Genomic DNA, 23,284 nt, shown 5'->3' on the forward strand with positions numbered 1-23,284 from the left:
AGGCTTTCACATCTGCATATCTATTTTTTAAAACCGTTTGTGCCATTGGCTATTGTAGACATTCAAATACTTACGAAGAAAAAAATGTTCTTGTCAATACCATATCAGCTAGGTAAACTAGAGAGTTATGCACAGTAACACTGGATCCTTTATTCATTCTTTTTCATATAGTACAACCTATATGATATAATCCATATATATAGCCTAACTAAAATAATGGCAACAATAAACACTCATCATATTGCTTATGTTCTCCTCCTTGACATCCATTCCATGGACAAGATTCAACATATGCTCAGTATCTATAGCGTTCTGGCAAATTACACAGACCACATAATATCCTAAAACCCATGTGATTGTGGACTGTTCCTCTGCAGCATCTAGAGAATGGAAGGAATAACACTGACATACACAGAGGAAGAAGTGAAACTAGTACTAAAAAACCCCACTCAGCACTATTATCTTCCAAACATTTTGCACAAGCTCAGGGAGACCGACATAGAGAGCTGATCACCAGGAGAATCAGTTATGGATAAGCAAACTGCTTTTAATGGCAACTTAAAACTACAATCTGCAACCACCTTGAAATACAAAAGCCATTGTCTGTAGGTAAGCACTGACCATAGCTTGTACATTCAAATGTCATGGCAAACAATGGTTAATGAAAACTAGAAAGTACAGGAAGGAACATCTAGACATTCTAATATCTTGAAATATTGTTTGGTTTCATTTAGGTACTATCTACACTGCCATATGATGCAGTTTCATAATGCAATTGAACTGCATTGACCTGCATTATAGGAGTCTACACTACCACATAATGCAGTTCAATGCAGTTCAATTGCATTATGTAACTGCATCATATGACAGTGTAGATGGGGCCTTAGAAACCCAGTTCAGATTTTCTCTTCAAATAATTCAATGGAACTTACAGCTAATGAACTTCTGATCTATTTTCCATTAAAAATGAAGTAGGAAATAAAGGATCTCCCCAAACATTGTCAATAATGGCTACCAAAACCTGAGAAACCATCACCAATCCAAGTATATAGCAATCCAATTATATTTTCTAAAATTTTATGCAGAACCTTACCATTGATCTTTTAAAATATCCAAACATATAGCCCCAGTGACTGAGCTAATATTAGGATGCCATATTTTGGTGATAAACCGCACCTAGAACACAAAAGAGAAATGAATATAAAATAGCTGCAAAAGCCTAGATACAAAATATGGGAGACTGCTAATATTTCTCTGACTTTAAAATGTTTGCCCGTTTAGATTTGTGTCTTGAACCAATATCTAGTCATCTACAGAAATTGGGATTCTCTTCTGCAGAGAATATATTCTCAAATGACCCTCATTTGTAACATTATGTAACACAATTTTTGTTTCTAGGCTATAAATATCATTTCCTAATTGGTTCTATCATAAAAACTTGGGAAAAGTTTATTAAATTGCAAAAACTTTCTTTTTGCAGGACATCCTGCAGCACGTTTTGCTATAGTTTTTCAATGAATATCTCACTGAATCTCAACTAATTCCACAGTTTGTGGCAGCCACAAAAACTATCTTTCTGGAGTATAACAACTACTTTCAAAGTACACACTGCACAATTAAACAGGAATAACACTTTCAAACCAGAAACATATTTTTTCAAATTTTGTTACATAGTGTAATCAGAAATTATGGTCCAGACATCACCTTAAGATACAAATATATAAAACTGCCTTAAACCAAGTTAGATCGTTGGCTCACTAAGGTCTTCACTGACAGGTAGCAGCTTTCCAGGGTTTTACAAATAATGCTCTACAAACCAGCTGGAGATACCAGGAACAGAACCTGGCACGTTCTGGATGCAGAGTATGTGTTCCACCACTGATCTCCTGGAAAAATATCAGTCAGAAATGACATTTTCTCTGCTACTTGCTCATTCATATCAGTCATCATAGAAAACCAGCAACTTTTACCTACTTCAGGAATGATTAGTTCCAGTTCTAGAAACTGCCAAAAATATGCAGTTTACATCTACAACGAAAATATATCTCTAAATCAGAGCAAAGCAAGGCTCTCTAAATCTAATTGCTTTCAGCTATGCTGACTTGTATGGATGGGCACTACAATCCAACACCATCTGAAAAGTTATTCATCCTTGCCCTAAACATTTCTACTAATATATGCCAAAGATAAAATGAACATTCTAATTAAAATTTGACCCATTTATAAATATAACAGCTCCCATGTTGGTCATCAACCAGTACAGAGGGGGAAATCTTTCAAAGAGATTTCTTCAAATACAGAAGTCCGTCATGCTTTGCCTATATGTCTTTTTGTGACCAGGGACCACTAACAGAAACTAATTACAAATTAATAATTGTTCAGGGTTGTTGTATGTCTTTCGGGCTGTGTGGCCATGTTCCAGAAGCATTCTCTCCTGACGTTTCGCCCACATCTATGGCAGGCATCCTCAGAGGCTGTGAGGTATGGAGAAAACTAAGCAAAGAGGTTAATATATATCTGTGGAAAGTCTAGGGTGAGAGAGGTCAGTGTGAATGTTGTGTAGTTAATCACTTTAATTAGCATTGAAAAGCTTATCTGCTGTCTTCTTCCTGCCTCTGTGTTCTCAAATAGTATTCTGTGTCCAGGCTGGTTCATCAAATGCTCTGCTATGGCTGATTTCTCTGGTTGAATTAGTCTGCAGTGCCTTTCATGTTCTTTGACTCTTGTTTGGGCGCTGCGTTTGGTGGTCCCTATGTAGACTTGTCCACAGCTGCATGGTATCCGGTAGACTCCTGCAGAAGAGAGAGGATCCCTCTTGTCCTTCGCTGACCGTAGCATTTGTTGGATTTTCTTCGTGGGTCTGTAGATAGTTTGTAGGTTGTGCTTCTTCATCAGCTTCCCTATGCGGTCAGTAGTTCCCTTGATGTATGGTAAGAACACCTTTCCTCTGGGTGGATCTTTGTCTTGACTCTCATGGCTTGTTCTTGGCCTTGCAGCTCTTCTGATGTCTGTGGCGGAGTATCCATTGGCCTGTAGAGCCCAAGAGGGATCCTCTCTCTTCTGCAGGAGTCTACCAGATACCATGCAGCTGTGGACAAGTCTACATAGGGACCACCAAACGCAGCGCCCAAACAAGAGTCAAAGAACATGAAAGGCACTGCAGACTAATTCAACCAGAGAAATCAGCCATAGCAGAGCATTTGATAAACCAGCCTGGACACAGAATACTATTTGAGAACACAAAAATGCTGGACCATTCTAACAACTATCATGTCAGACTACACAGAGAAGCCATTGAAATCCACAAGCATATGGACAACTTCAACAGAAAGGAAGAAACCATGAAAATGAACAAAATCTGGCTACCAGTATTAAAAAACTCAAAAATCAGAACAGTAAATAAAAAGCAATACTCTGAAAACAGAGGATTTCCAGACATGAATCAACCAAGGGCAGTTAACGACTCTAAACAAAGGATGCCCCAGAGGCAGGAAGAAGACAGCAGATAAGCTTTTCAATGCTAATTAAAGTGATTAACTACACAACATTCACACTGACCTCTCTCACCCTAGACTTTCCACAGATATATATTAACCTCTTTGCTTAGTTTTCTCCATACCTCACAGCCTCTGAGGATGCCTGCCATAGATGTGGGCGAAACGTCAGGAGAGAATGCTTCTGGAACATGGCCACACAGCCCAAAAAACTCACAACAACCCTGTGATCCTGGCCATGAAAGCCTTCGACAACACATTAATAATTGTTCTCTTATTTATATAAAGCTCTGTTTGGTAGGCAAACAATGCATTAACAAAACGTCTATAAAAACAATCCAGGGAAGTCTTCACAAAAATTACGGTCACATACCTTGGGGGGATTAAATGGATACGTTTCCGGAATTTTTATTTCTAGTTGGTATCTTCCTCCTACAAAGGTCCAAAACACAAACAACATAACCTGTAACAGCAGTTTTCTTTTCAGAACGTTATCTTCAGGTAACTTAATAATGCGGCATTTTAAATTTTGTCTTGGAAAAATAAGTAGAAGTTAATGTAATTTCGAGAAGAAGTTTCTAATAGCAAGGCTTTTAACTTATGCTTTTATGTGCAAAAATGATTTGGTAGTGACTGTAAATATCAATATTGTACTAATAATATTTTGCCAGAATATTTAATGCTGCAGCCATTTTTTTTCTTTGCAATATATTTAGTTTTTTACTTTTAACGTAAGAGACCTTTCCTCTCATTCTTTGTAAAGCACTATGTACCCAGAGAATCCTTCTCTTTCTGCCATGGCACCCTTTTTCCCTACTGATCAAACTGACACATAGAAGCACCTCTTCATGGGTTTTACTATTCCAGCAAAGTACCAGCTCTTGCGAGACTACACCATATTGGACAACACAGCAAAACTCTAGCAGAAAAACAAATAATACACGTATACACACAGCTAATAACTGAAACAGAAAATATAGCAGTTAGAAAAGATAAGCTAGAACTGCCAGACTTGCCTTGGATCGATACAGGAAAAGATCTGACTTATTTTGGGAAGGAAAAGTAATGTGAAGATATTGAATCATTTTCCAAGATTATCCATGGCATGAAACCCCTCAGTCCCTCTTCTGTTCCTGCTGATAATCTTATTGCCACTTGTACAACTTCCATTCCCCTTTGTCTATAGCAACAGTTGTGTACACTGCATGAGGAACAGCATGCAAATTAGTGCTGTCTCGGGAAAATAATCTCTCAAAGACCCAGAAGTCTGCACCCAAACATGCTGTTTATCAGCACCACAGAGAAAGTGAGCAATGAGGAACAAGCATTGCTTATCCCCCCCATAAACTACAGCTAAAAATGCCAGCTGGAGAGTTAGCTGGGTGGAGTTGGTGCCAATGGTTGTTGGGGACCGGAAGTGGTAATGGGGCCGAGAAAGGAAAAATTCTGTTCTTCCTCTTGAACTAAACTTTCATAAGTGTACCAAAGTTCTTTCAGAAACTTCAAATAAGTTCAAAGATTTTATAGGAATCTGGTATAGAACCACATTTGGGAATATTACTATTTCATTCATCAGAAAGGAAAACAACATCAAAGACAGAAAGATAATCAATGACAACTGGTTATGGCAGAAAGGGTACTCCTTCCCTGTTTCAGTAGATTCTGGAATGAATTAAATACAATAATTTCAGTAGAAGCTCTGAAAAGGATATAGGAGCAAAGTGAGGGAAAACTCTTGATTCCTAACAGTACATATAATAATGATGCAAAATGAACATAAAATCATACTAATTAATAAACTAGTAATAGATATTTAGGAACAGATCATAAAATATTTTTGTTGCTGAACAACAGTTTAGCTAAAAATTAAAGAGGAAAGACCTAAGATGAACACGAGCTGTTAACATACTGTCACTAAAAAGTCAGCCAATATATGGTTTTTAAAAATATACTAATTGTGGCAGATATAATGATGTTTCCACTGGCAAGTATATTTCAGGCCATTCTGGATAGGGATGCTCAGTCCAGACTGAATCTTTGGAATAAACGTACTATATAATGCTGTAACATTTAAGATAAAAATTGAAGTTCTATAAATACATTAAAATACATTGGAAGAAAGACAGTAAACCTTATTAACGTGTTTAGTTTGGAAATAAAATGTTTTAGTTAGCAGTACAACATTGTTTGGACCAAATATAGGGATGAAGAATCTCACTGATATCAAACAATGTATGACATGTTATTCTTTTACATCTCATCCATTTGTTTAGGATTCCTGAAATGAATATTTTACTTCTTAATTCAAAAATCTTGGGATTTCTAACCACCCTTTCTTCTGGAAGAGATAATGTCAACTACAAATGAAAGCTCGGAATAACAACAATGGATTCAAATCAGAGCTTTCTGAAGGTTCATGAAAAACATTTCATTATCCTTCCTAGGCTACAACTGTCTTCTAGAGAACAACTACAATGCTTACTTCAGCCTGGCTTCAGTGTTCTGAAGCTGTAACTGAACAGTTATTCAGTTTTGCAAACTACAGTCAGGAACAAACCGTTCATTTTATCTATAGAATGCAACCTGTTCTGTCCAACCTGTAGAGTAGGTAGTGTTGTAAGATCAGAAATTTAAATAAGAACAGAATATACTTCAACGGTGGGCAAAATGCGTCTTGTGGGATAATCACATTAGTCTGCCCACCCAAGAAAAAAAAAGATTCAAACTTTGTCTAAATCTGCCACCAAAGCTACTAAATTTGCACAAGTGCAAATGATTTTGTATAGTCAAAGACGTTCCTAATTATCCTGTGCAGCTGACTAACTTAGTTAATTACTTTGTCTGTAAGCAATTAAGCGGAAATGTTGGTTTTGTGAGTATTTCAGAAGCATTTCAAAAATTTCCTCAGTCAACTGGAATAATAAACCTTTAAATTGATGCTTCTGCTACCACTATCTATGCTACTTCAAGTTAATTAAACTTCATGATTTCTGATGGGTTATAATTAAAACTTATTTTAGAATTAACATAATTTAAATACTGGATTTAACTAATTTAATCCTAAATAAAATGTAGTTAATATAGTAATCCCACCAAAGCCACTATTTTGACTGTGTTTTTTTTACTGTTTTAATCAGGAAATGAAAATCTAAGAAGAAATGGGGTGGCACTTATAATGAGGAGAAATGTAGAAAATGTAGTTAAGGATATAATGCAAAATCTAACCAAATCATGTCAATAAGACTTCAGGGAAAACCAATCAATTTTCCCTGCTGATGATTGTTAGTTATATATTATGTCCTGTCTTTTTGCTTTTGCTTATGTATGTGTTATGATGTAATTTTGTTGTAAACCACCCCGAGTCCTTTTGGAGAGGGGGCAGGATATAAATAAAGTCTATTATTATTATTATTATTATTATTATAACCATAATCCATGTTTATGCTCCAATTAGAGGGGTAGAAGTAGTGGTTTAATGCTTCTGTGCAACAATTCAAGAGGAAACTGATCACACATCAAAACAAGACCTTGTTAATCATAAGAAGTTAAGAGTTTTATCTCGCTATCTGTTTAACTTGTATGTTGATCACATATGTAGAGCTGGATTAGACATGGAGGAAGGTGTGATGACTCATGGGCCTTGTAGTCCTGTTCCTAGTACTATTGTGGCAGACGAAGAGGAAAACATGGGATTTTCGCCGGTTCAGCAAGAGCCGGAGTCTCTTCACCTGCAGGATGTTGACGTTTGCCCTCAAGAATTCAGCCTAACAGGCCTTGGGCAGAACTCCCCCCCGTTTTCCCGGAGGGACAATTATACCAAAGATAGGGGAGTCAGGGAGGCTAATCGCAGAAGCCTGAGAATCGCTGCCAAACAAATGGCTGATTAGGTCTGCTTCCCTTGGGAAATTCTAAGGAGTCATGCATCTGGACAGAGTTGGGTTTCGCTTCTCGTTCTCTAGGGAAAGAGTTCTGTTGGCGGGAAAACGAGACCCAATATAGGTGTTTTTCGCAAGGGAAACTTTGTGGAGTCAATTGATCAGCTTGAGGAGAGAGATCGTGTGTGGACTTCGTAATCCCAGTTCCTTGCTTCCCGGATCAAGTTTCAAGTCTTGCCTTGTCTCACGGTTTTGCCACGGACTTTGTTTCATGCTTCATGTTTGCCTCGTTTTAAGTCTTGGATCAAGTCAAGAATCAAGTTTAATTCCAGCCTTGTTGTCAAGCTTCATTGGACTATAAAGACTCTGTTATTTCCCCACACTATTGCTTGGCAAAGTGTGTGTTTCGGTCAAGTGGATTAAAACTTTGAACTCTAATATCTTATATTGAACAATACATTTCTGGACTATATTTGACCTTATCTGAAAGGTCTGCTTCTGAACTATATTCTTCACTTGTTTTTATTGACTTTATATATTTCTTTAATAAAGATATTAGATAGATTCTGGCCTCTGTGTAAGGTTATTGGTGCTCTGCAGCCTGGGTCCTGACAGAAGGACATGTGAAAATTGGAATATTAACAATAAAATATGTAGATGATACCATATTAATAACAAAAAATAGCAAAGTCTTTGAAAATTACTGCAGGAAGTCAAGAAAGAAAATGCAAGGGTAGATTTACAATTAGATATTAGTAACTTTAATGTAGATATTGAAGACACTGATTGTTCAACATTTTCCACACCTTGGCTCAGTCATTAATGAGAATGGAGAGTGTAATTAAGCAATCAAAAGAACACTTGGAAGGGCAGATCTGAAGGAACTAGAAAAGATCCTGACATATAAAGATAATGTATATCACTGAATGCTACAGTTAGGATTGTCCATGGCATCACTTTTCCAATTTGTATGTGTGGTTTTGAAAGCTGGACAGTGAAAAAAGCTGATAGAAAATCAACTCATTTCAAATTTGTTGCAGGAGAAAAATTCTACGGATACTATGGACTGCTGAAAAGAGAAATAGATCCTAAATGATAATCAAGACTGAACTCTCCCTAGAAGCCAAGATGACAAAACTGAGATTGTCATAGGTTGGCCAAATCATGAGAGGACATGACTGACTAGAAAAGACACCCATGCTTGGTGAAGTAAAAGGCAGCAGGAAAAGGGAAAGAACACATTCCAAATGAATAGCTGCAATCATAGATCCGAGTAGACCTATCGATAGAATGATACAGAGATCTCTTATTCACGAGGTTGCCATGAGTCGAAGTTGACGTAACAGCAGGTAACAACACAAATGCCACAAACTTTAATATCCAATATATTACAAACAAATGCATATGGTAAATTAGTATTTTAGTGGTGGGTTGATTTTATCTCTTAACACTATTTTCATATTATAATAAAATAAAAAGATTGGATATATTTATAATAAAATGATCACATTATTTGCTCGCTTTTTAGCATAGAGTCGTTCCTCCGCATCCACAGATTCCACCATATATACCCTGAAAATATTCCTCCCACAAAAAAATCCCAAAATCAAACTTTGATTTAGCCCTTTTACTATGTGACTGATTATAATGGGACATGAGCATCCACGAATTTTGTTAATATCCATCTCATTAAGGGCAGAAGGAAAGGCCACATAGTGGACTCATAGAAGTAGTATATACCCCTAAATATACATTCTGCATTAAATTATTATACTAACTATCTGGTAATAGTTATATTAAAAAACAAGGTTAGTGCTTCTTCACTAGCCTTGATATCAGTAATATGCAAATTTTGATTCTCCAGATGCATTTAAACTGCAATTCTCTTCAACCTTATTCAGTAGAGTTGATGATCATGAATAATGGCAGCTGTGGTCTGCCAACATCAGAATGACCATATTTCTTTAATCATATTGTAAGTAATAGTAGAAGATGTAATAGGTTTCATTTAATGGGTCTCTTTCCATATATATATAAGACCATGATTATCCACTGGAACAGTAAGGACGAGACATGCCCAAAATAATGGTGACAAAGATTGATATGCTATCGAAGTTTTGTGTTTGATTCACTTTGAAAATAGGATTCTCAAGACACTACAGAGTATTAGGTGTGACCTAGATAATGGTGGCAAAACAAAGATGGACCAAGATCTAAGTAAAACTTTGTAAGTTATCTGGGGTAAGGCTAATTTCCCTGCAGGACTGGGACAACAAAAGAATAGATTGCTCACCTATACATCTGGTTCTCTGAATTGTCATGTGTGAATTCACACATATGATCACTTTGTACAAGTGCAGACCAGCCAAGACTACTGTGACAGTAGCCCTGTTCATTCAGCTTCCTATTATAGCCTGTTTGACTTAATTCCTTCATTTTCCAGTCTGTCATAATGACAAGCTCCTAAAATAAGAGCAGGATTATGAGAAGTGGGTGGGTTGTGTGAGTTCACAAAGACTATTCGAATAACCAGTTTCAGGTAAGCAAGCTATTTGTCATAACAGTCTCTGCGATACACATATAGAGATAAAACTGGCACGTCAACTCACCCAAGCAGATGGTACAATCATGCTAACACTGGAGATAGTATAGCATGCAGCAAAGAAGCATCTGCTTCTACTTCATTATCCAGTCTATAGTGCTGAGTAATGTTGATGAATGAAACCAAGTGGTCAGATGATAGATTTCCAAAAACAGCACTCATTTCATAAAAGTTTAAAACATTGTCACAGCACAAGTAGAAGGGTTTTTTTAACCACCTGGTAATGTAGATCAATGATGCAAGTAACCTAGTCAGCAAAATAAACCCTCAAAATAAGCCCTCTATTACTTCTGATGTTCCTGTGGATGCAGTTGGAACAGAACTGATGGAATAAGACTGAGCTGAGTTATTAAGTGAAATTACTGCCAAAATGCTCAGCTCTACAACATTCTGAAACCAGTCTGTGTAGATGACCACCTACGTAAGTGACAGAGACCACAAAGAAGAACTGATTTATACATGTAAGATTTGGTGAAATGGGGTGGGAAAAGGAGTATCAGCACCTCCTGATACAGAATACTTTGCACAGTCAGACCCAACAGGTAAGATCAATTGAGCATCCACTGGCTCTGCTTTATGATTTGAGACAGATGAACACTACACTGACATTTTAAAAAAAAAGAATTGCAGAAACCTGTTTCGTGACATTTTGATGGTAATCTAACTGGATGTTTCACTAACAGTTTGGAGACAAGGACTGGCAGTATAACCAGGATGCCCGTTTGGGTCATTTGGTACCAAGCTCAACACTGAAGTCTATGGCCCTACCATTGTAGGAGCCAATAGTATTCAAGGGACTACCACATTGTCTCTGACTGGCTGAACCTGGACAAGCAACAGTCAGCTACTCCTGGTGTGAAGCAGCTTAGTGGCTCTGAGTCTGTCATCGAAGATTCCTTCTCCTACAAGAGACTACCAATTTGAAATGTTCCATTCCACCCGGCAGGGCAGAGCAATGCTTAAAGGATTCAATATGATTATGCTTTCCCAAAGACAGATGATGATTGTCCAATGTAGTAACATCTACAAAAAGAGCACATTTGCAAGCATACATAAAAATCTTTAGTATTAAAAGGGCTGCTACAAAGATATATTATCCAAGACAACATATAAGGATGTAAGCCAGCAGTGTAGAATTGAAAAGATTGAGATGATTTATAAACAGCAAAAAGGGCATTATGAAAACAAAATTATACATATTTTCTTTAGCCACCAATAAATGTTTCTCAAGTCCCAGTGTGACAGCTGAGAAAGAACTAAGCAGGAAGACAGAAGTAATGCCCTGAACATTCAGCTGAGCTCTTGCTAAAACTAAACTATCTACAAAAAATTGCTGAATGAAATCCTGAGCAAATTCAGAATCCATATGTGGAACAGTACTGAAACTCTACAAAATAGTGATAAATGATTATTTTAAATAGTGGAAATACAAGGAAGAGGCTGAAAATAAGATCACTATTTTTATTGTACACATTCCTTGTAACTTTAACATAACCATCCTATGTGCGAATATACTGTGTAGCTGTGATGCAGAACTATATAAAGTGAGGCAAATTCTCTCCTCTTGGCAGTTCTCCAAGGCAAGGGGTCATCAGAGGGCAAAGCCACCCCCATATTATCTAGTCTCTGGTTGAAGAGTATTGTAAATTGTTTTATACCAGTGCTTTGTTTTCACCATGAGCCCAACTTTGCTCCTGTCCTCCATTTCCTGCATGGAGTGAAATGTTTCAGCATTGTCAGATGTCATTTCAATAGGGAATCGTTGTAGATAATATCTGATCGTAGTGATAACAACGGAAATTTCATGCCCCCTCCCACTCATGTGTAATCCATAATAGGATGGAGTGTGTGTGTCAAAGTGAAGCTTCCATGGGCCAGATGTCAACCTCTTATGAGATAGACAGCCTTGTGGATCACAGCCCCTCCCTCTACTGTATAGCAATGGTCATCTTGTTCGGTAAAGGAAGAAACCAAAATTGTGATTTTAAGCAGAAGCACCCTTGAAGTTATTCTCTACAGTAGCTCATAAAATGAAGGTTTGGTTATCTCTATTTAAAGAGATATTTTTAATTATTATTTCTACAGTGTTCACTGTATATAGTGCTTTACAATAGAAAAGATAAAGGTCTGAAGGATAAATTACAACCATGTATAAACACTAGCTGTTTGAAATTTTGTTGTAATGCTGTATTCAAACAGGAAATGGCACGCAGAAGCCAAATGTCCTGTCAAACAATTGAATTTCCAATACAAAAATGAAACCTCACAAATTTAATCTAGAAGTGATGTTGCTTATACACTTTATTTCTGTATGCTGTACATTATCTAATAACAAATATTTAGAAAAGCAGATAACTGGAAATTTTCAGTCATTGTCTCTATCAATAATTCCAAAGTCTTAGATTTCCCCAAAACTATTATTTTTTAAGGAATTTATACAATCTGTGTTCTGCATTAATCATATAGATGTTTAATCATCAATTCTCAAAAAAATGCCAGAACATGTGTAAAAACATTATGCACATAAGGTATATTGAACAACCGTATCTTACAAACCAGAAAATGGTTATGAAAATGTATAGCTGCAAATCTCTAAGATTTTATTGTCATAATCTTCAAAATGAGTTACAATATCATTTCTTACAAACTTCATATTTCTGCAATATGGCATGAAATGTTCTATGGCGTATACAAAAATATTACTTGCCTTCATATGGTGTGTCCGGAGGTCCTGCTATTTCTCCTCTTAGTTCTGTAAAATTTTCATCTACAAGATCTACTTTAATCTGATTTTTGCTTGTCTTAAAAATAAAAACAGAAAAATTACAATCAGTTGCTAATAGAAACTGGTTTATGTTTTCTCTTAAGAGTTTACAGCCATTTCCCAAAAAGGCTAGAATAGAGATTCAACTTAGAAGTCAGCAACATTTTAAAAAGTGGATTAGGGCTTCAATAGCCTCATGGTTAAGACTGCTTAAATCTCAACTCAATTCAACTGGATTTAAGTAACCTGTGTTCAGGACTTCTATATTCATATTTAAATTAGAAATGACTTCATTTCATTTACAGTCCAGATGCAACCTACAAAATTAAACATTCAACAAGGTTCAATCAACAGTTGATATAACTTTTTTATCCCATATAATATTAGCTTTCACGTAATGTAAAGATCTTCCAAAGTAGTTTCAAATCCTATTTTAATCTATACAGTAGTTCCTATCAAGTTTTTAAAATATAGTCAGCAAGCAAATATACATGACAGTGTGAAGTACTAAACTATCTCTGCTAGGCATATTGGAATATTCAGTTGTCACACTATAAAATTTACCCACTTCTACTATTTTTCTATATCCTTATAATCTCAAAGACAATTAAGAGTGTGAAAAGGTTACTTTTAAAAGGAAGATAGCAAACCAAAGATTTACTTGCAACTCTCTACTACTGTGAGTTTGAGGAACAATCCTATTTTTCTGCAAACCGGAAAAGTATTAGAAAAAAAGCTGGAAGCAGTGTGGTAATATGCACATGGGTTTGGCAATTTATTTGGCAGTTTATTATCTATCTTTAAGTCCCCATCATTTCTTCATGAATGAATATTTGAAGAATATCACTGTATTGATAGTAGGTTACCATTATTATACAGCATCAAAGTGTGTAGTATTTTACTAACTTGGACAACCTCTGCCTATATTGTTTATACTGCAATTTAAGACACAAAGAGATCACAAAGTAAGGGGAGAAAAGTAGAAGCAAAGATAAACAGGCAGGTGTGTGTTATTTCAGTTACAGCAGCGATTGTAAAGGCTTCAGAGGAAAAGGAGTTACCAAGGTAGATATCTGAATTGGTCCTTACACAAGCTATTCTATAAAATGGTCTGAGAAGCATATTTAAAACTATGTTGATTACATTTAATTAAGTGTCTCACCAGACATTTCCTGTATAAGAATTCCACATTTTAAAGAAAGTGTAAAATGTAAATACAGTGCTCCCTCACTTATCGCGGGGGTTACGTTCCAGGACCACCAGTCTAATGCAATTTCTCCCACTGACTGACTGCTACAATTGCAAACATCTCCAAACAGCAGCAAACCATCTGTTCCAAATGTAACTTCCTAGTGTGGCCAAGTAAATCAAGATGAAAATTCTCATTCAACAATAAAAACTGACAAATGACAATGGACCTGTTATACACATCCTGCAGGTTTATTTTGAGAAAAAAATGTAGTTTAGGGAGTTTGTGTAAGATGTCATTTTGAATGATTTGAAGAATGGGAAAAATATAACAATCCAATCAGTTAATTCTTTAGGTTGTCTTCCAATAACTATGTAATTTGGTTTAAAATTAGCAAAAAGTATGTAAAAGTAAGTATGTTGGTAATAATCTACTGTTCTCATAATCTTAATGCTTTGGTGAAAGGCTGACATTTTTTTTACTGAGTTGGCTGAATGTATCCACAATTCTAGTGATGCTCCAAATCTCACCTGTTTTTCCTTCCCTCTGGCTTCAGAGTGCTATAAGTTCTTACATAATTCCCGAGAACTATGTACATATAAAGGGAATGAGCCTCTTACAGCCTGTTTCTAGCCTAAATTTTCAATTCCAAAGATGCTATAACACCAGCATCCAAGAAACGAAGGAAGAGCAACAAAAGACATGGGGAGGATAAGCAGGGTTGTGCGCGTTCCCAGATAACCACTTGAAAACTGCACCTGAAAAACTACAGTTATAGGTATGTAATGTGTATTTATTATTTGTAGTCTCTGTGATTCACACAAATGGGAGACTATAAAGTTACTAACCACAGGAGGTGAAAGTCTCATGCCACGCATGAAAATAGAATTCTCCTAACAGTATTATCAGCCCTAAATCTCACATCAAGTCTGCAATGGGAAGAGATGGGCAACCAAAATTATTAAACATTTGGAAGCCATACCCTACGAATAGCAGCTTAAGGAGCTAGGTATGTTTTCGCATCTTTGGAACTGAAAATCTAGGCTAGAATCAGGCTGTAAGTATCAATGGCATGGCACAGAGGTGGCTTAAGCCACAAAATCAAACAGGAGCAGAAAAAAGACAATTGATGGTAAGCAGAATGGAAATCAACTATTCTTTCTCTGAAGCAGAGCCAATTCTCACTTATACAATTCATAAAGATTTATGGAGAGAAATACATAGTTGATCATCAAGCCTTGGAGAAGGATGTGCGGATTCCACAAAATCTCCACTGAATCCCTGGCCCATGGCCCTTCATCAGTCCAAGCTGATTGCAAAGCATGCTCCAAAGTAGTTGGAACAAGAGAGGCTAATTAATGATCCTTGAGCTCATCAGTATGTCTGGCTCTCTTCTTATGACTTTTCTTATATTACAAGACAGAGGCAGGCTTGTTAAGTTCCAGGGAGTGTCCAGGATAGCAGGTATATCAGGATGTAAGTCTATACCAACTAACTGGAGTTCTTTGGAGGTCAGCTTGGAATGCAGAGCCAAGTCAGAAGCTGGCTGAGAAACACTCTCTCAAGAAACATCCAAACAAACCCTCCAGGACAGTTTTCTTTTTCTTTTTAGCTGGACTGAAGAACCAGAGACAGTTGGAGCCAAGACCAATTGAAGCGGAATGGGCCTAGAAGCAGAACTAAGGTTTGGAAGCTTAAAAACCTACTTGTAAAGGACAGCTTCCAGTCTGAAATCTGAGTTCATATGTGCACGTGTGTGAAAGCCCTGCAATGTATACATGACCCCACATTGTGTCTTTCACAAAGACACAACAAACAACAAAAAACATCAATTCAACTTTGGAATTTTAACTCCACCCTTGGTGCACTTCTTAAAGGAGCTGGATGAAGCCATATTACGGAAATCTAAAGAAATCAGTGGGTCAAAGACGTAGTTAAGAAAGGACCTAGTCCAGCTGATAGCCAGACGCCAAATCAGTCTAAAGGGGTGACTAGGAGAATTGTGCAAAATCAAGTCAGAAATTCAAATTCCATGGCAAATCACAAAACACCAGAAGACAAGACATAGAACAGTCCAAAAATCAAAAAGCAGAGAGAAAATAGTCCACACAGTTCCTTCAGTACAGTGGATAGAAAAGAACTAGGGGTTTAAGAGGGAACCAGGCTATGAGATTCCAAAAGATGGGCAGAAGTACCACAGAAAAGCTCACTGTGCAAGTGCAGAGAGCCCATTTGTGTGGGTCAAAGAGACTATGAAGAAGCTTCTGCTAGACTTTACTTTCACAAAGGTAAGGGGTGGCTTCTATTTGAAGTAGTAACTCTCTAGATCTGATCACAAGTCTTCAGGAGGGCTAATTATGAACAATTCTAGGCAGAATAGTTAATAAGGCATTCTGAGGGAAAACAGTTCTTTGCAGTAACAGCTGAGAAGTTGCTCTGGGCGCAAACCATCTTGGTCAGCAGTACATAAGTGCACAATTGCTGGCAGACCAGCATTTTCAGATTCCGCTAATAACATCAGTTGGATATTATCCACAAAAGGCATAAACTAAAATGTCCTCTTCCTTTCCAGTGGGTAAAGGGCTTACTTTCCCGCTTCATCCTGCTGATGGAAGTGATGGCTAGTGGTTCCTATCATGAGTGCAACAGGAATAACATCTATAGTTATTTCCCTTTCTTGCTGTACTCTTCAATTAAGGTTGTATGCCACTTCTTATTTATATAAAAGGAATTCCATTAGAACTAAATAGAACATAGTTTTAATAAAATGTTTCATTAGTCTGCAGGTGTGTGAACTGCTACAACATCACTTCTTCCTGGAATGTGCAACTGGGAAGCATGAAAAGATCCAAGCTATGGAAAGGGTACATTTATACTTGGCAAAGAAAGCTGTTTTTTCAAGACACATTTATCTGGCCTACCTTCCTATCCTAGCTCATACCTACCGTATAAGCAACAGCAATGCAACCCATTGGCAAATTTATGAATTTGAGAAGTTCATGACTCCCCTTTCTAGAGGAACAATAGAGTATACTGCTTTTTAAACTTGTAAATATTTCACCTGATCACCATCCCTAATGATCACTGGTGTTTCCCAAATATAAAGTCAATCTCTGAGTTACAAACATCTGACTTACAAACAACTCATAGTTAAGAATGGAGGTGAGACAACAGGAAGTGAAAGAAATCTATCCTTAGGAAGAGAAATTCACTCCTGAATTTCTTACCGATCATTCTTACCAATCCTTGTTCCCACAACAGGCCATATTTTTCAAAACCTAATTATCACAAGGACAGAAAGTAAGGTAAAATCTTCTGACGGGAAACAAGACAGCAAAAGAAACACCACTGAGTGTTAACCTTTCTCTATGCTATCCAAAACTAAAACTATATATATATTTGGCTGGAGTTACACTTAAAAATATACCTGTTCCAACTTACATATGAATTCAACTTAAGAACAAACCTACAGAACTTATATTGGTCATAACTTGGGGACAGCCCTGTACTACTATCTTTATCTACAAAATGCAGCGGCCTTGCAATACAGAATTTACTTCCTATTGCATTTCCACAGAAAATGGAAAATAAATTACCTTCTGTAAACAGATTTCACTGTGCCACAGGTTTTCCTTGAGGTAATAATAGAAGTAGGTTTTAATAAATTAATCCTCCCATCTAAATACAATATCAACATGTATGAATTAATTGTGGTCCAGCAAAGAACTGTATTGTATATGTTCTTGGCTGCTGCTCTGAATCTGCATGTACATTGATAATTTTGTTCCGTTACCCAAGGCAGCAGTACTCCAGAAGACTTCAAACAAGAATTACAAGTCTAGATACTTCTTGCCTAATCTCTAAGCATGTTTTTGTAAAAGGCAGGGGGATTGCATTAAATCCAGAAGAACACTGGAATTGTCGCCTCAGCTTGCAATACTTCCCTTTTCTTCACTTTTATAAAGATGTCTCCATTTCCTCATGAGACTATTTTAAAAGCTCAGACTGTGTATTATTTATTTATTTATGCTCTTTCATCTTTAATCTACAATGAGATATTTTTACACAGCAAACTATTACCCTCTGGACCTTTATACATTTACACAGGTGCTGTCTTATAGTTAATGTTGTTAAATTAAGAGAATGTTGGCACATAAGTCAGGTTACAATGGCTAAAGCGAATACACATCCTTGCTAGGCTATCTGAATGCAGACTTTGTTTTTCTAGTGTTTTCTGGGCTTTCCAAGGCTTTCCGAAGCACTTCACATCTCTCCTGAGTATTACTACATTATGTCAGAATCTCTGGAGACTGCCAATCCACAGATTCTCAGCCAACTCACTCTTGGCACACCACTCTTAATCTTGAGATTCTTGGCTTTCACTGTCTTCACACCATCCTTGGTTTTTGTTGTTTTGTTTATTACTTCTGAGTAAAGTAGTTTCTGGAGTCCAGATTTTGAAATGACTAAAAAAGCTACATGCCTCCTCTATATGAACAGGTAAACAAAAACAAAAAAACATTTATTTTGTGTAATTTCAGAAGCACCTGCTACGATACATTCCCACACTTCTGAATAGATCTGTACAGGATGGGGTTTGGGATGCTCTCTTAAATTACCAAATAATGACTAACATCCTGTTCATGAATTATGATTCTGCAGGTTGAACTTTTGTCACTGAACCTCAGGCTTTGAGGCACTGTAGAAATAAGAATTCTGCTGCAAAATCAAAACCCCATCAAATACGCCCTGTAAGCAGTGTGCCCCGGCCCCTAATAGTCATTTCCACATTGTCCAGGACTGGGATGAGCGGAGTTACAAGCTCTAAGACAGCTTCTATCCCTGTCCTGTGGCGCCTGCCAGGACACAGGAGGCGGGGCTAGAGAAGGGGGCGCAACCTCTTCCAAGTGCCTGATGGGGCTGAACTTCTATACCCCGCCCCCATGTTCTAACAAGCACCTCAGGGGAGGTATACAGAGGCTCAGCCCTGTTTCACACTCTTGGGAAGAGGCCCCGCCCCCACCCCTAGCCCCGCCCTTTGGTCCTAAAAGCCTCTCAGGAGCGGTATAGAGGTTCAGCCCTGTCTTGGGCTCTTGGAAGGAGGCCCCGCCCCCTTCCCTAGCTCCGCCCTCTATGTCCCAACAAGCACCTCAGGAGAGGTATAGATTCTCAGCCCTGTCTTGGGCTCTTGGGAAAAGGCCACGCCTACTCCTCTAGCTCCGCCCCCTGTGTGTCCTAACAGGCGCCTCAGCCCTGTCTCCGGCACTTGGGAAGAGGCCCTGCCCTTCCTCTGGCCCCACCCCCGTGTCCTAATAGGTGCCATCACCACCTCCCGGATCGCTCCAGCGCCCACCAGGGGGGAGGTAGTGCCCACTTTGGGAATCACTGGGCTAGACAGAGAAATTTGTCCAGAGATGTAGTGGTAAATTATCAAAGTTTGGTTCTATAAAAACATCACCTAAACAATTGCTGATCAATAGCTGATTTTATGTAAAGATTTACCTCCTAGAAATTTCAAGAAAAAAAGGCTTATACTTCCTTGACACAAAAGCTGAAGGCAAAAGATGTCCCATTTAAATATGAGAAAATGGAGGGAGTTTCTCTCAGATTTAATCACAATAGATTAAGATTAAATACAAAGCAAAAGAATTCTTGCAGAAATAGAGATATGTTCAACACACATCAGATAAAGTGGAATGGGCTGAAATTGTTGCTTATGGATGGGATCTTTGTAATTAAGAAGAATTTTTTGCCAAAGATGTAGTTCAATATTTAGTAATCATACTAAATTTTTATTGTTATTTTTATTTTTATTGTAAGCTGCCCTGAGTACCCTGTTGGGTGAGAAGGGAGGGATATAAATATTGTAATAATAAATAATAAATAAATGACATTTCATTTAAACAACAGCAAGTCAAGTTTCATTTGCCAAGGGAAAACATCCAGGGTCAGATTCAAGACACTGCAAGATGGTAAGAAAAGGGGACATGGGTTTGCCCAATCTAAAAATGTATACATATGATTATTTCCTGGTGAATTTTAGTGGAATATGTTGTATTTATTAAGCTTATCGTATATGGTTATGTAATATGTTATTTGTTTATCTGTTTCATTTTCGCTTCTGTGTCATGTAATATCTGTTGTTTTAACCATTGCTGCCACTCTGAATCCCACCCATGGGAGACAAACGGGATATAAATAAATAAATAAAGTAAAAATTTTCAAGACATGGATGGAAGACGATTGCAACTAGGGGACTGTGATTTGAAATTTGGGGTACCTGCCTTTTTTGCCATGAGAAAAAACAGGTTCAAGTTTTAACAATCACTTTATAAATTTCAGTATATCCAGGAACATGAAATTCCAAAGCTAAGAGAGAAATTAAATGAAGATATCTCAACTGAGAAAAGCATGGAAGCAACAAGATAGCTTATCAACGTATTTTAACAACTTTCATGGATTAATGAAAACTTACAAAATTGTGAACATTATCCAAAACCATCAGATTCCAGAGAGTTGGAAAAAAGTCAATATTACCAAAAGAAGATTGAGAACTTATGATAAGCAAAATGTGCAGGCTCAATACTAGTAAATAGATTAAAGATGTGCTCCCAAGAGCATATACAGTGGTGAAAAGTATTTAGTCAGATACCAATTGTACAAGTTCTCCCACTTAAAAAGATGAGAGAGGCCTGTAATTGTCATCTTAGGTAGAGCTTAACTATAAGAGACAACATAAGAAAAGACATTCAGAAAATCACATCATCTGATTTTTCATAAATTTATTTGCAAATTATGGTGGAAAATAAGTATTTGGTCACCTACAAACAAGCAGAAGACTTCTGGGTCTCACAGACCTGTAACTACTTCTTCAAGAGGCTCCTCTGTCCACTCTTACCTGTAGTAATGGCACCTATTTGAACTTGTTATCAGTATAAAAGACACCTGTCCATAACCTCAAGCAGTCACACTCCAAACTCCACTATGGTGAAGACCAAAGAGCTGTTGAAGGACACCAGAAACAAAATTGTAGCCCTGCACCAGCCTGGGAAGACTGAATCTGCAATAAGCAAGCAGCTTGGTGTGAAGAAATCAACTGTGGGAACAATAATTAAAGGTAAAGGTAAAGGTTTCCCCTGACGTTAAGTCCAGTCATGTCTGACTCTGGGGGTTGGTGATCATCTCCATTTCTAAGCCGAAGTGCCAGTATTGTCCATAGACACCTCCAAGGTCATTTGGCCGGCATGACTGCATGGGGCGCCGTTACCTTCCCGCCGGAGCGGTACCTATTGATCTACACACATTGGCATGTTTTCGAACTGCTAGGTTGGCAGGAGCTGGAGCTAACAGCGGCCGCTCACGCCGCTCCTGGGGTTTGAACCTGGGACCTTTCGGTCTCCAGCTCAGTGCTTTAACGCACTTCACCACCGGGGCTCCGGGAACAATAATTGGAAAATGGAAAAGATACAAGACCACTGATAATCTCCCTCGATCTAGGGCTCCACACAAGATCTCACCCCATGGGGTCAAAATGATCACAAGAACAGTGAACAAAAATCCCAGAACCACACGGGGGGACTTAGTGAATGACCTGCAGACAGCTGGGACCAACGTAACAAAGGATACCATCAGTAACACACTACGCCGCCAGGGACTCAGATCCTGCAGTGCCAGATGTGTCCCCCTGCTTAAGTCAGTACATATCCGGGCCTGACTGGAGTTTGCTAGAGAGCATTTGGATGATCCAGAAGAGTACTGGGAGAATGTCATATGGTCAGATGAAACCAAAGTAGAACGGTTTGGCAGAAACACAACTTGTCATGTTTGGAGGAGAAAGAATGCTGAGTTGCATCCAAAGAACAGTATACCTACTGTGAAGCATGGGAGTGGCAACATCATGCTTTGGGGCTGTTTCTCTGCAGGGTGACTGATCCGTATACATGAAAGAATGAATAGGGCCATGTATCGTGAAATTTTGAGTGCAAACCTCCTTCCATCAGCAGGGGCACTGAAGATGAAACGTGGCTGGGTCTTTCCGCATGACAATGATCCCAAGCACACCGCCAGGGCAACGAAGGAGTGGCTTCATAAGAAGCATTTCAAGGTCCTGGAGTGGCCTAGCCAGTCTCCAGATCTCAACCCTATAGAAAGGATTTGGAAGGAGTTGAAAGTCCGTGTTGCCCACAGACAGCCCCAAAACATCACTGCTCTTGAGAAGATCTGCATGGAGGAATGGACCAACATACCAACAACAGTGTGTGCCAACCTTGTGAGGACTTAAAGATAACGTTTGACCTTTGTCATTGCCAATAAAGTGTATATAACAAAGTATAGAGATGAACTTTTGTTATGGACCAAATACTTATTTTCCACCATAATTTGCAAATAAATTCGTGAAAAATCAGACAGTGTGATTTTTTGGATGTGTTTTCTCATGTTGTCTCTCATAGTTGAGGTCTACCTATGATGTCAATTACAGGCCTATCTCATCTTTTTAAGTGGGAGAACTTGTACAATTGGTATCTGACTAAATACTCCCCCTCCCCCCCCCCACTGTACATGAGGACCCAAAGAAACATATCAGGAATAATATTAGAATGGTTATAGATATGTTAGAATACTTAAATTATAGTAATGAAATTAAAGGTGTTTCAATATTCTTAGATGCTGAGAAGATCTTCAACAATCTAAACTGGACATTCCTGTTTAAAAATAATGAAAGAAACTAATTTTGAAAGGAATTTTCTTAACTGGATTTAAGTCCTCTATTTTTCACAAAATGTAAAGTTAATAAACAATGGAAACACAATGGACTTATTCCAACTGAGAAAGGAACTAGAAAACACTGCCCTTTCTCCATTATTATTTATTTTGATATTAGAAATCCTGAACACAGAAGTAAGGATGGAACAAATGATAAGAATAGTGAAAATTAGAAAGGAAGAATTCAAATTCAAATCAAAAGTATTTGCAGTCAACATTGTAATTATACCTGAAGAAACACTAAATGTATTGGAACATGTGGTGCAAAAGATAAGAGAATATGGAAAATTTGCAGGCTTCAAAGTAAACACTCATAAAACAAAAATTCTGGCTAAAATAGGAATTCTTTAAAAAAGCATTTCAGAGAGTGGAAAGGATAATTTCAAACTTCACTTTAAAAATCAAGTTATATGAAAATAATTATTTAAAAGTTTGGGAAAACATTAAAAATATTTAACTAAATATTTTAATTTGATCCTGTCCTTGGCCCCATCTACACTAACCATTTAGTTCAGTGTGAACCCAGATTCAAAATGTAGTGATCAGACAATAAACTCCCACAAAAGTGTGTGAAACAAAACCTTCAATGTGCACCAG

The 23,284-nt window shown here is 37.6% G+C and overlaps 1 protein-coding gene across 2 annotated transcripts in view; it reads right to left on the minus strand.

Annotated features, from left to right (window-relative positions):
• The window catches only part of ube2k (ubiquitin conjugating enzyme E2 K), a 44,482-nt gene that overhangs the window by 7,212 nt on the left and 13,986 nt on the right, over positions 1 to 23,284 (minus strand). Inside the window, exons 2-4 of one of the 2 annotated variants that reach the window (XM_008111618.3) lie at positions 12,679 to 12,772; positions 3,868 to 3,926; positions 1,094 to 1,176 (exon numbers count right to left, since the gene is read on the minus strand). In XM_008111618.3, coding sequence (XP_008109825.1) covers positions 1,094 to 1,176; positions 3,868 to 3,926; positions 12,679 to 12,772 — 236 coding nt within the window. The remainder of the gene's footprint in view (positions 1 to 1,093; positions 1,177 to 3,867; positions 3,927 to 12,678; positions 12,773 to 23,284) is intronic. The other variant, XM_008111617.3, reaches the window with a different exon arrangement.

Source organism: Anolis carolinensis, chromosome 5, assembly GCF_035594765.1.
Source record: "Anolis carolinensis isolate JA03-04 chromosome 5, rAnoCar3.1.pri, whole genome shotgun sequence".
Lineage (NCBI taxonomy): Eukaryota > Metazoa > Chordata > Lepidosauria > Squamata > Dactyloidae > Anolis > Anolis carolinensis.